The sequence below is a fragment of the Diabrotica undecimpunctata genome, chromosome 9, assembly GCF_040954645.1.
Source record: "Diabrotica undecimpunctata isolate CICGRU chromosome 9, icDiaUnde3, whole genome shotgun sequence".
NCBI lineage: Eukaryota > Metazoa > Arthropoda > Insecta > Coleoptera > Chrysomelidae > Diabrotica > Diabrotica undecimpunctata.
Genome location: NC_092811.1, coordinates 112,370,602 through 112,384,977, shown reverse-complemented (window position 1 = coordinate 112,384,977; position 14,376 = coordinate 112,370,602). Strand labels below are relative to the sequence as shown.

At 32.9% G+C, this 14,376-nt stretch overlaps 1 protein-coding gene across 1 annotated transcript in view; it reads left to right on the top strand.

Moving 5' to 3' along the window:
* The window catches only part of mfr (ferlin family C2 domain-containing myoferlin misfire), a 147,316-nt gene that overhangs the window by 112,894 nt on the left and 20,046 nt on the right, over positions 1-14,376 (top strand). The window contains exon 25 of the mRNA XM_072545025.1: positions 5,254-5,354. Within this exon, the coding sequence (XP_072401126.1) occupies positions 5,254-5,354 (101 nt within the window). The remainder of the gene's footprint in view (positions 1-5,253; positions 5,355-14,376) is intronic.

Here is a 14,376-nt window from a genome sequence, read left to right as displayed (position 1 = left end):
TACAGCTAGTATTGCTACCTCGTCAGCAAAAGAATTGGTTGTAGTATTATTAATCTCTGGTATATCGTCTGTGTAGAGTGAGAAAAGCCGCGGTCCTAGAACACTACCCTGCAGGACTGCGGAGTTGATAGGACAGTGGTTGGTTGGATTGTTGGCCTTTCAATTTTACAGAGAAATATCTATTTAATATGTATGATTTAGGTAGGAGAAAATAGTTACTAGATAGTGCTATTCTTACTTTGTAAAGCAGACTTCCGTGTCAGACTTTGTCAAACGCGTGTGAGATGTAGAAATATAGCGTTGCTTTTCTTCAAAACTTTTTAATATTTCATTTATCATTCGATAGACTTGTTGGGCAGTGGAGTGATTTTCCCGAAAACCAAACTGATGTTTTGGTTGTAATGTTAGAAATTTATACTTCATTGGGGTTTTTTCCTGGCTTGAGGATCATAATAATTTCAGCGACTTTCCATATTTTTGGAAAGTGTGATAAACTTAGTATGCGGTTAAATATAACTGTTAGCAAAGTAATGATCTTGCGAGGAAGTTATTTTAGTACTTGTGTCGGGATTAAATCATAAACTGGGGCCTTTCGTGAGTTGAGTTTATTTATTTCTTTCTTGATTTCTATAGGAGTAAAACTTTTAATTGGGAAGGACATTTAACATGCTGTGCTAATAAGTTTTTCCACGTCTTCATCAGGGTCTGCTGGCTCTGTTTAAAATACGTTTCTAAGATGTTCAGCAAAGACGTTCGCTTTTTCTTGGTTGGAACAGGCCCATTTGCCATTCGGTTTACGGATGGGAATGAGAGTTGTGTATGGTTTCTTAAGTTTTTTAGTCGCGTTCCATAAGGTCTGGTCATTTGCTGTAAGGTTTGTAATGTAATGTTCGAAGGTTTCATTGTTTGCGGCTTTAATGGCCACTCCAAGTTGCCTACGTAGTCTGTTAAATATATTTAGATCTATGTTGTTTCTAGATCTTTGCCAGGTTCTCCTCGCACGACGTTTTTTCAGCAATGAGATAACGAATGTGCAGAGGAACTTTTATCGTATGTGTTGGTTTGCGTTCAGTTCGTGGTGTACATTGCCTTTTTTTGCACAAGTCTGGTGAAATATTGAGCTTCTGTATCTATGTCATATGTAGATTTGATCCGCAGATTAAGATTGGTGTTTTCTTGTAGGTAGGATTGAAAATCTGCTAAGGTAATGTTTTTGACAAGAGTCGAGGAGGTGGTGGCGACTTATAAAAATTGAAAATAGTTTATTTTATTATTATAAATAACGAAATGCGAGTTTCAAATAATTCTATACATGAAAAGTGGTGGAGAGAATTTCAAAAGTGAAATTGGAACTTTATATATATTATGTTCGGAAAGATTTCCGCGGTTAGTACAATTAAACCTAGAGCTAAGATTAATATTATTGTAAAAATTAATATTAAACTCACCAGTCTTCCGGGTTGAACCGCGTCGATATCCATTGGCCGAGCTTTCGACATCCTCTCTGATGTCTTCTTCAGGGCATCCGGGGTCTCAGTCTCCCGAGCCCCCAGACACTACTACACTCACTAGTCACTTCTAGTTCACTTACTAGTTCACTAGTAATAAAAATAGTGTATACTAGGTATTTCAAATTATGGTTATTGGTGGTTACCAATTTAGCTTTTATTAAATAATAATTCCTTCCACGTTCTGTTGATCGATATACTCTGACGTCATGCATTTGTATTATGGTATTTTGTTTCAATATAAAATATGTATACCTTTGTGATTCAATAAGCCATTTAATATTTTAAGCCGATTATGTTGCCAGATGTCTGTTAATCTCGTCTCATTTTAGTTTTTTTATTTTTATCATAGACGCCTACTATTCTACTTCATAGCGATTTTTTTTAATATGGCATTTATCTCATAATAATTTTCTTTTTTCTGTTAGAAGGTCCATAGGTGGCAATTATTATTGTAGTCTTGCTATATATATATATATATATATATATATATATATATATATATATATATATATATATATATATATATATATATATATATATATATATAGAAGTAAACGTTAAATAGTGGGTTTGCAGCAATAAAAAATAAAACGTGTACTCTTTTAAATTTTTATTCCAAGCTTTCGGACATTGGTTATGTCCTTCATCAGGGAGCTACAAATGTGATGAATAAATTGTTGGCGTTGGTTTAATTAATTAAAAAATTCACTACTTACAAACTTAATGAGGTTGTATCAACGAAGATGTATTATAATGTTGATAAAATTTATCATAGTCTCTCATCTTTTTTCAATATATAAAACCTATTTTTATGTTAAAAAATTTAAAAAATTACTGTACATCCAAAAACACTTAATTATTCTAAATAAATACATGACATTAGTCTGACAAAATTCTTTTAAATGTCAATTGATAAATTATTGTTTGTGTTATTATTGCATTTATCTAGTAGTAACAAATAGGAGAACATTTCATTTAGATGACCATGTTCTCTAAGAGTTTTTCGACTTAAAACAAATCATGGGCGATTTCCATCGCACCTTGCTAAGCTGGGCATTATACAGTCATCGGCCTGTAGTTGTGATCAGAACTCTTACGGAGATCTCAACCATATATTCTTCGGTTGCAAAAAACATGTAAAAAAATCAGATGATTTAATTCGTAAACTAATTAAAATGAAATATTTTCTTCCATTAAATCTATCACACATTTTATTAACTGCCAATAGAAACACTTTAGAACTTCTAGTAAATTTTATTAAAGAAGTAAAAATAGAAATTTAAAGCAGCATAACCCTCAACTTTGTATTCATATTATAAGAAAAGTTCTGTATACAACTTTCTGTGGCAAATGGACTTGATTCCGTGCCATTATCCTTCCACACACACATTTTACTTTTGGCAATATAATTGTCAAAAATAAAAATTTTATGTTGGCATTTATGACATTGATTCTTATTTGTAATTGGTTGCTATTTTAACTTATTTATAAATTCAATTATTTTTGTATTAAAAAAATGTTTTCAAAAAAATTTTCAGAGAAACATTTATTAGATTAAAGCATTTTTATATTAATTATTTTGAAGATGTATTAGCAGTAATTTTTACTTACTAAACTGATTTTTATTTGGTAAGTTAACAAAAATTGTTTTTTCTTTTTAGTTCAACCTTGTAAGATATTTTGTCTTTTTTAGCTCTTGATAATAATTGTAAACACAGTTGAAAGCTCGAGATTAAAAAAATAGTTAACCAATAGCCCTTTTATTGACTCCAACCCATCCAAAACAGTTATATATTTGTTCCAAACGAGTCACAAGTACTTCTTTTTTCTTATATATATATATATATATATATATATATATATATATATATATATATATATATATATATATATAAGTTAGTAGGTATCGGAATAGCTCGCAACAAAGGACAAAAAATATAATAAAATATGTGTATAAGATGATGGCAAACCATATATACATATTTCTGACTATTGGTCGTCTTCAGTACGGTGCAGCCAAGTTAGAAAAGGAGCATGTTAACTTTGAAAAGGATCACTAAAGGAGCAATGTGATCAATTTGTGGCAATAATTTTAGAAGACTCTGAGGTTTCTAGAGCAACAACTTACACATCCACGGAGGAAGCTAATCTACACGAGGAAAGGAATGCCAAAAGTTTAGAATGTTTCCAACAACAAGGAAAGTTTAATGCAAGTTAATAGCAAAATAAAGTTAGTAGGTATCGGCATAGCTTGCAACAAGCGAAAAAAAAAATATAATACAGCATGTGTATAGGATGGGAAGCAACCATATATACGCATTTCTGACTTTTGGTCGTCTTCAGTACGGTGCAGCCAAGTTAGACAAAGAGCATGTTAACTTGGAAAAGTTTCTTTTCCTTTGTATATATAAAATAAAGTAGTAGATATATGGTAAATTAATTTCGAATAGAATAAATGCGGAATATTGCTGTAGATGCAGCTTAACTGATTCGTATCTTCTTTGTAATTTAATACATTTTTTGTTTTGGTTATATAACACATTTCAAGAAACAGCCTGTTTTTATAATGAGTTACTGTTTGTAGGATTTCAACCTTAGTATAGTAAAACTTGTGATCTGTGTTGATGAAGTGTTCGACAACAGCGAATGTGTTTTTCCTTTATGGCAGTTACTTTTGTACAAGCCAATACGTTGTTTTACCCATTGGCTTGTCTGTTCAATATAGCAACCTTCGCAGCCTTGATATTTTACAAACTTTTTTTATTAATACCGCTGTACCTATCAATTCTAATGTTAGTGTATGGCTTAAAAAAGGCTGTAATCTTATTTGTCACGTTACCAACGAAGGGCAATCTTTTATATTTAAAGATTTGTGGAGCATCTCTATGCAATGGTTCATCATAATAGTACGACTTGTAAATTAATTGTTAAAAGAGTGCATTCGGATAACCGTTGTTAATAAATATCTCAAGTAATTTGCTCTGACTGTTACTAAGAGACTGGTCGTCACATATATTTTTCTATTTTTCATAGCAAGAGCTGAACTGTATTTCTGATTTTTTGGGTGGTTGGAAGCAAAGTTTATAAATCTGCCTGATGCAGTAGGTTTTTAGTACCAATCTAGTATTATATTATTTTCTTCAATGCGGATTACTTTAGTGCCCAAGAAAGGTACGCTATTGTTAGTTTCTCTGTCAACAGTAAATTGTCTTTTTGTCATACTAGTTTCAATAGAAACTATTATTAGTGCTAGAACTGTATGAAATATTTTAAAAAGAAATAAGTACCATTGCTACAAATTGCAAAAAACTCAGAAAATTTTCCCTGCTGATTATGAATGACGGATGGTGTTTTATGAGGACATGATGAAACACACTAATAGTAACGAAGATTTTATGAAAAAAATCTTGTTTACAGATGAGTCTTCTTTTTCTTTAACTTGCCATCACAATTCCTTTTATTACCGTAGGGAACAGAAAATAGGCACATAAGTGTTCCTTACAAAACACATTATTGGCAAAAAGTCAACGTCTGGGCTGGTATTTTAGGTGACAACGTAATTGGCCCTTTTTTAATTGTGGGCTCTTTGGGTTGTCGTAGATACCTAGATCTCCTCAGAAATCATACAATTTCAGCAGAAAACATAGTAAGAAGCTTAGCCCTAGTCTACATTACCGTCTACTGTACCACTTTTTTATATCTACTTTCAGTCACTTATCTATTATATTTGTTTCAATTTAAGGGAAAAGTCGAAGCAGAATTGGAATTGATATGTCTTGAAGATGCAATAAAGGAGCCTGCTGGTATTGGAAGACGTGAACCTCAACCACTTCCACTGCCAGAGTAAGTATATGTAAAGCTCGGATTTATAGACAACAAAAATTGAAGAAAAATGCGCCTATATAGGCAAAGATGTTTATTAAAAAAGGCAGGAATATTAATTAATAATTAATTAATTAATTATTATAACTTATTATTTATTGTACAAAGTGAATTAACGTAATATTAACTTAAGTCAGGTATATTTACACATCATAATCATAACATTAGTATTAATAAACTAGTAACTAAATAACTGTAAATTAATAATTAAACATTGTAACCACTTAAAATTTTATCATTAATAGATGACTAAATGTTTTTCAATATTTTCGGTCTTAAAACTAAGTCTTCGATCACTTAAAATTAATTTGTACATTGAAAACAAACGTTCGACATCGACAGATGTAATTGGAGCATATTTCAGAGCGGATAATAAATCTGGCATAATTTGAAATTCCTCGGAAAATGTCCCATTCAAAACTTTAGTAACATTAGATAAAAACGAAAAACCTTCATTCTTGTCGAAAATAAATTTTATTTTTTTTTTAAATTAATTGACCGTTACTTCCAGGTGCCGATTTAATTTTCGTCTTTAAACTATCTATTAATTTTACTGACTCACATAAATTTATCTCTTATTTTTCTAATAAGGTAATTGTGGTAACTATTAATTTATAAGTTTCATTGATATAAGCGAGTTCCTGTTTCAATTTGGGATTTTTTAATATTTTTTTGCTTCTCGAATGGCTTCGAAAATATCATCAAATTCTGACATAACTAATTATATTTCATTGCAGTGTTCAAAGTAAAAAAAAACTGCTTCGAGCCAGGTTCCTCACCTTGTAATTACTGGTTTAGGTGGCAAAGGGACACCGGGAAGTCTTTCTTTATATATTTGCACCCTCAACGGAGCCTTTACAAAAACTTTTTTCATAAAATTTATAAAATTATTTACCAACGGAAACAGATTTCTTATTTCTTCAGCAATTCTATTTACCCCGTGGGCTACACAAGTGTAATGAATTAAATTAGGATAAAAAATCTTTAAATTAACAGGAGCTTTTAACATATATGCCGCAGCATCTGAAAGCATTAAAACTATTTTATTCACTGGTATAGCGTTGGCTAAAAAGAGGTTTGTTAAACTATCTTGTATAAATCGACTTATTGTTAAATTGATTGTTTTTTCCAGTTCATTAACGGCAACTAAATAAGGTTTTCTCGCAAAGTTTTCGTTCAAAATTCCAATCATTAAATTAGCTATATACCTGCCGCATACATCTGTCGTTTCATCCACGATAATATACAAAAAATTGCCCTCTAACTCCCGCTTAATTTTTGAAATACATTCCACATAACATTTTTCCACAGTATGTTTTCTCAATGTACTCTCGTCCGGTAAGGATTTATTAAGATATTTTTCGAAAAAGCATTTAAAACTAGGGTTATTAACTTTATATAGAGGAATGTTGAATGCAATCATCATCTGGCATAAATCAAATTTAAATGCGTCTTCCTCCTTTTTTTTTGAACTGCTTAAACTATCCCGCAGAGATATTTGGGCTAACTTAGAGGAATTTAATTTTTCCAAATTACGTTTATGAAGTGGGGTTCCACAATGCTGGTCAATAAAGTCCTTTTTTCTACTTGAAGAGTAGAATCTGAGAATTAAAAAAAAATTAGAATTCTAAAACCTCTTTAGAATTTAGTTATGTTGTGGGACGAGAAAAACAGAAAAAAAATAAAACTTACCGATTTGCCGCATGGTTTACAAAATGCTCCATCTCCTTCTAGAGAAAGTTCCGAATAATTATATAATTATATAGCAATAATTTGTGACTGAATTCCGATACAGTAACCGACTGTACAACTGATAATAAACTAATAAAGCTTAGGGATTTCCAAATAGTTAACCCTCAAGTCTCGATCAGGTACATTTTCCTAGAAATCTGTTATATAAACAAACCATTGATATTTTATTATTGACCCAAAATTTTATTATAGAATGGTTTAGTAATAGAATAATATCATGGGTAATACCATGAAATTTAAAAAAAGGCACAAATAGGCGGAATTTACGAAAAAAGGCATTTTGCCTATAATTCGAGCTTTAAGTATATGTATGTTTCACTTTAGCACAACATACTAAACTGCAGAGATTACGATGGGCAGGGCACGTGGTCCGCATGCATGAGAATAGAATCCCCAGAAAATTATTAAATGCAAGAATGCAGGGAAAAAGACCTGTTGGAAGACCTAAAAAGAGATGGGAAGATGAAGTCGATGAGGATGCCAGGAACTGCCTGGGAACGCGTTCATGGAAAAGAACAGCGGTAAATAGAGATGGTTGGAGAAGCCTGTTGAAGGAGGCCAAGGCCCGATTTGGGCTGTAGCGCCATTGGATGGATGGATGTTTCACTTTAGACGTTTTAAAAAGTTGGTTAGTAAAATTTAATATATATATTAAAATATATAAAATATAATATAAAATAAAATATATAAAATTTAATATAATTTAATATAATATGTCGGGAATATTGCTTGTATATAAGACATTTTCACTTAGATATAATTGTCTTATAATAAACAATGCGATGATCTTATAAGTGCTAAAGGAGCTTAGCAATATTTTAAAGAAATTATATACTCAGTGACATTACAAGTGTTACACCCAGAAGGAATTATTTCTTGAATTTAATTTTTTGGCAACATAATGACTATATTTAAAACATGCTATGATAGCAATACCAATGTTTTATTTTTTCTACTTTTTGTAAAAATGAAGTTTTATCTTTCAATTTTTTTTTGTGAAGAGACCAATTTGTGAAAACTGGTTCGTATAGAAATTTTTAGTTATTATTCCATAGTCTAAATGTATTCAGTGTAAGAAAATGCGTCGAGTTCAAAGACACCAAAATTATTACCATGTTAGCGATTTTGACAGGGATAGAATTATTACGTATAGAGATATGGGTTTGTCGTATCGCCAAATTGGCCGTCGTGTTAATTGTACGGCATTGACGGTTATGCGTATTTGTCGTGTGTGGACAAACGGAGGTAGAGGAAGACGAAGAAGATCAACTGGTCAACCGAGGCGTACCACAGAGCGTCAATATAGACGCTTTAGATTACTGGTTTTGCGAGACCGTTTTGCTACTACCCGTCAAATTGCTGACCGATGGTTTGGAGTAGTAGGTAGACCTGTTAGTATGCGTACACAAGCTTTTGGACTGGTTTCATTCCGCCCTCCACTAGTGCTGCATTTGACTGCAGACCTCTGTCATCAACGTTTGAATTGCCCCAGAGAACGGCAGCATTGGGTGGCAGAATGGCGTAGCGTAGCATTCAGCGATAAATCACGATTCTATTTAAGAATACATCATGGTCATGAGATACTAAAACGCCACCGTGGAGAGCGACAAGATATCGGATTTAGGGGGCTATTGCCTATGGTAGCCGATTACCACTTGCGTTTATTCGAGAAAATATGACAGCTGCACTTTATGTTGATGACATCTTACAAACCACTTTATTGGCTAATCCCGACGGCCGTCGAGACGTCCTTTTTCAGCAAGACAACGGGCGTCCCCATATTGCTCGTTAAGCTATGGACTTTCTCCAAGAAGCTGGCGTTTATGTTTTGCCGTGGCCATCCCGTACTACGGATTTAAATATTTAAACAATATTTAAAAAATTGTTAACAAGAGGTGCACTTTCAACGCTATAAGAATAAAAGATAAACGCTACAAGAGTTATTTTTTTAATCTAAATTATTTTTTTTTTTTGTGATGATTTCTCTTCTGTGCATTTTTTGCTTTTAAATTTTAGGTCTTAGGCATTTTGAATCCTTTTTTCTTACTTTGAAATTAGGTTATCCTAACCATTCTTTGCATTTCTGGTACATATCTTTGTTTTTTCTTACGTTACTCTCAGTTCAACCATACAATGGTTTAATAATGAATTATTAAGGTCTTACAAATCTGATCTTTCTCTTAATAAATACAGTTTAGATGTCACTAAGGATTTCGATTTGTTCAAAATATATAAACAACAAAATTTTAAATATAATCGGCAATTACAAATTCCTGAAACGTCAGCTTACTGTGATTTTATTAGATACTAATTCCAATAATAAACCTAGAGACTGCTGGAAAATAGTAAATTTTAAAAGAAACAACAAAAGATCCAGTTCGGTACAAACTGATCTACCTCCAGACGAAATAAATCAATTTTTTACCAAAATTGCAAAAAATAATACGTTCACGAAATTATTAGCAAAATTTTAAAAGAAACTTACCAAATAGTTTTAACACCTTTCACACATCTCATCATCATCATTTTGGCTTTACAACCCTGTGTGGGTCCTAGCCTCCCCAAGAATTTTTCTCCAGTCGTCCCTATCCATCGCCTTCCTCCACAAAGCACGTATTTCCATATTTCTCATGTCTTCATCGATGTTATCTAGGAATCTTGTTCTGGGTCTTCCTCTTCTTCTTTGACCAATAGGTCTATCAAGCAGCGTTTTTATAGCTGGGTCGGTTTGCTCCATACGCATTACATGGCCTACCCACCTCAGACGTCCTATCTTTTTGTGTTTTACGATATCTGGTTCCTGGTATATCCTATAGAGTTCGAAGTTGTATCGTCTTCTCCAGACACCATTTTCATTTACCGCTCCATAGATGCGTCTTAGTATTTTGCTTTCGAAACATCGTAACATGTTTTCATTGCTTTTTGTTAAAGTCCAGGTTTCTGAACCATATGTTAGGACTGGGCGTATTATTGTTTTGTAGAGTTTTACTTTTGTATTTCTTGATATAACTGTAGATTTAAAAAGGAGATTAAGCCCAAAATAGCATCTATTAGCTGTGCAAATTCTGCGGTTTATCTCTGCGGTAGTGTCATTTTCAGTATTGACGAGCGTTCCCAGGTATACAAATTCGTTAACTGCTTCGATGACGTCATTTTCTATAACAAGTGGCCGTAGTGTTTGTGGTTGCGTACCTATTTTCATGTATTTTGTTTTATTGGTGTTTATTATTAAACCCATTTTTGTAGCCGCTTCTCCCAACAATATTGATATCATCAGCATATGCTAAGATTTGCACAGATTTGTTATATATTGAACCGGTAGTTGTTATTTGTGACGTACGTATTACTTTTTCCAGAGCTAGATTGAATAGTATACAGGAGAGTGGGTCTCCCTGACGTAGCCCGTTATTTGTTTTAAAAGGTTCAGAGAGTTCCCCCTGGATTCGTACTTTGCATTCAACTTTTTTAAGGGTTAGTTTGGTTAAACTTACCAACTGATTTGGTACTCCTAGGTCTATCATTGCTCTAAACAATTCTCTTCTATTTACAGAGTCGTAGGCTACCTTGTAGTCTATAAATATGTGGTGCGTGTCTACACCGTATTCCAGTGTTTTCTCTAGAATTTGTCTCAGGGTTGAAATCTGATGAATTGTTGATTTATCACCTCTGAAACCAGCCTGATATTGTCCTATTATTCGCTCTGCATATGGTGCCATACGATGGCATAGTATATTGGAGAATATTTTATACGCTGCATTTAGGAGCGTAATTCCTCGATGGTTAGAGCATTCAAAGATATCTCCCTTTTTGTGTATGGTGCAAAGTATTCCAATATTCCAATCTTCTGTATTCTTCTACGGGAAGGGACTTCTGTATCCATATTTCTTTTATAAGCTGCTGTAGCGCTATTATAATATCGTGGCTACCTTCTTTATATAATTCCGCTGGGAGATTATCTATTCCGGGTGATTTGTTTCTGGCTAGTTTGTTTTCACACATCTTGTTAATTTAATTCTATCAAGTGGATTATTTCCGGAAGTACTAAAATACTCAAAAGTATGTGACTTTGTCACACACGCACAGACAACTGACAAAATATAGCCTGCGACTTATATTCCTAGGAATAATTCTAGCCAATCGCACCACATCATTTGCAGTTGCTCCGAGATCAGGCATTCTCTTGTCCTGTATATAATTCTATACGATGCGCATATTTAGAGCTACTGCATAAGACAAGAAATTTAAAACCCCATTTATTTGCCTTTTTTGGTAGGTACTGCTTCATGTAGTACCTAGCTTTGCTAGAACAAATTGGCTCATCGACGAACAAATATTTTTCCAATGGAATTCCGTTTGAAAATGCTTCATTGAAGTGGTCAATTATTGGTCTGATTTTATAAACTCTATGGTAGTTTGGGTTGTCACGGGATAAGGCATTCTCGTCATTATTGAAATGGGAAAATTGTCTGATTTTTTCGTACCTTTTGACTGACATAGCACTTTTTATTTTCTCAGAGCCAATTTCTTCTAACCAATATGCCCTAGTATTGGGCAAATAAACAAGAGACATATATATTGTAATTCCAATAAGCTGATTTATGTCACTTCGTGCAATATGCAGTGGTTTGTTAGAATTCTGCTGTATGGCATATAAATTTGACTCCTCCACAATTTTATCTAAACGGCTATCTGTGAAGAATAAATTAAAATATTCATAGGGACTTTCTAGTTCTAAGATATAATTTGAAAGACTCTTGTTTCCTCTAAATTCCAGTTGCTGTTCGTATAAGTTCAAATTTTATTTTATCCATTTAATGTCTAAAAATAAAAACAACATCCAGTATTTTTGATCACAAATTGATTATAAAATAAGTATACCTTTGCCCTTGGAGTAAACCTGAGTTTCTGGAAGCTCCTCGTCTACAGTGCTATATTAGTGTCTACAGCATTCTCATCCATTTCGTTCACTGGTTCAGAAAGGCAATTAGCTGAAACAGCTGTAGTGATAAAAATTTAAAATAAATTTTGTGGAAGTTTTGAAAACAAAGTTTTCAGTGTTTGATTTATCTTTATCTGCTATTAAAATAAATGTTTATTTTTAGTATGTTGTTTTTAAACAACATGATGCCGTGAAGGGTTAAAGTTTTAACATAAGTTTGAATGAATTTTCGTCTTACATTTTTTAGCATTTATCCGATTCTCATCGTTTTTAAAATATTTTTGGTATATAAAACAAGAACGTGTATACCGATTAACAATCCTTTCATTCAATCACGAAATAATACTATAAAGTTAAAAAATCGATCAATTCTTTCTCGATAAATCGTGCCTAACGCACAGAAAATCGCGTTTGAAGTTCTTAAGCTGAGAGCGCACGTACCGACCGTGCATCATTCAAATCTCTAAAGCATGGTGATATTGTTTGAGTTTACATAAAATTTAATGTAAACACTCTTAAAGGACTATACTTTCATATGGAATAAAACAAATAAATCGATTTTTTGAAAATACAAGACCTATGTAACTCCTTAAATTGGTCTAGGATTTTATTTAATCCTTACAAAGCTTCTTAAATTAATTTTTAGAATAATTTCCATGCAATTTATTATGAATAAGACAAATAATTGCAATTTTCGACCAAATAATTTTTGATCATCGACCACCCGATATAAACTTAATTAATTTTTGTACATATAAAATGTGAGTTGTATACTACTGAAATTGATATCCAGATTCGATCTTACTCGGTCTAAATTTAGTGTCACATTCCATCTCTTGCCACGTGCTCTGTGATTCTGCAAAATAAGTCATACTTTCTACATCTAAAACATAAGTCCTCAGTTCAGTTGTGAGTGTTTATTGATTTTTAATTCATTTTCTCCCTGATAATGGAGATTTATCGACGCAGAATGTTGACAGGATGATGTATTAATACGATTGTGTTGACTTCCAATTTATTGAAACCTTAAAAGAAACACGTTTTGAAAAGTCATCGACAGCGTCGTTCAATATTTTTTGAGTACGGGACTATTTTGCTATTTTATATAAAATTTCTTTGTACTTTAACAAAAATTTAGATAATTTGGTAAAAACCAAACCGATCAGCTTATTTTTAACTAAAAATACCTTAATTTTACTTCAAAATGAAAATTTGATTTAAACTTAAACTCAATTCAGCAGATTGCCTTTTTAAAATGTGTTCGGTGGTACTTCTGACTGCATAGGTTTGTCAATTAATCCCATTCAACAAAATATTACCTATTCTACCATTACAAAACAAAAATTATTTCCAAAACATCTGCCTACAGTTTTTCCGTCAGTGGACAAAATAAAAATACATAAATATACAATCGCGCTACAAAAAATTGTAATATTCTCGTAAAGAATATTAAATAGAAGTTCATCCCTTGATCCCCTTGAGAAAACGGTATACGTATTAAGGGAATAATAAGGTCCTGTGAGCCTACACACTCCCTACATCACAAGACCAACCACCAAATACTGCAGCAGGTGTTGTCAAAGCGGGCATGACATCTCGGAATGCCAGCAGAGACAAACCATCTGCTCAAACTTTGGCAGTAACTAACATCGCAGTCCTAGCTGCCCCCAATTTAAATTTCTCAAAAGTCGAAACTGCCAAGGTACTCACCCGGCATGGTCTTCCAGATGCCCTAAAAGGCAGGAGTTACCTACCACCTAGGACGAAGAGCCAATTTATGCTGAGAGAAGAATTATTTCAATCGACCTTACCAATGAAAAGGTATTTATACTTCATTCATTTACTACTACCTTAATGCTTAACATTCTTCCTGACAGACAGGAATGAATATATGTCCAGTACAATCCTCGCACACTCAGTTGTCCCTTACATGCCAAACAATAAGGTCGAAATGACCTCTGTACTTATCTATTAAGCCACAATAATCTCATTATATAAACATCCAGACCAACCTTTTTCCGTTTTTCTTCTGGAGCACTTCTCCATACTCGAGGAGGCGGTATTAATGGGCGATCGTAATAGAAGAAATATTCAATTCGGTGATAATTCCACTAACATTCCTGGCAGAATGCATTCAGACTCTCTTCTTAATATGCCAATATCCAGAATACCCAATACTGAATTCACGTTGTTTAAACATCGAGGAATTTACATCGTTGACCATATCCTATGCACAAATAGTATGTTTACAAGCTTTGACGAATAATGCTTTATGGGTGATTCAATTACCTC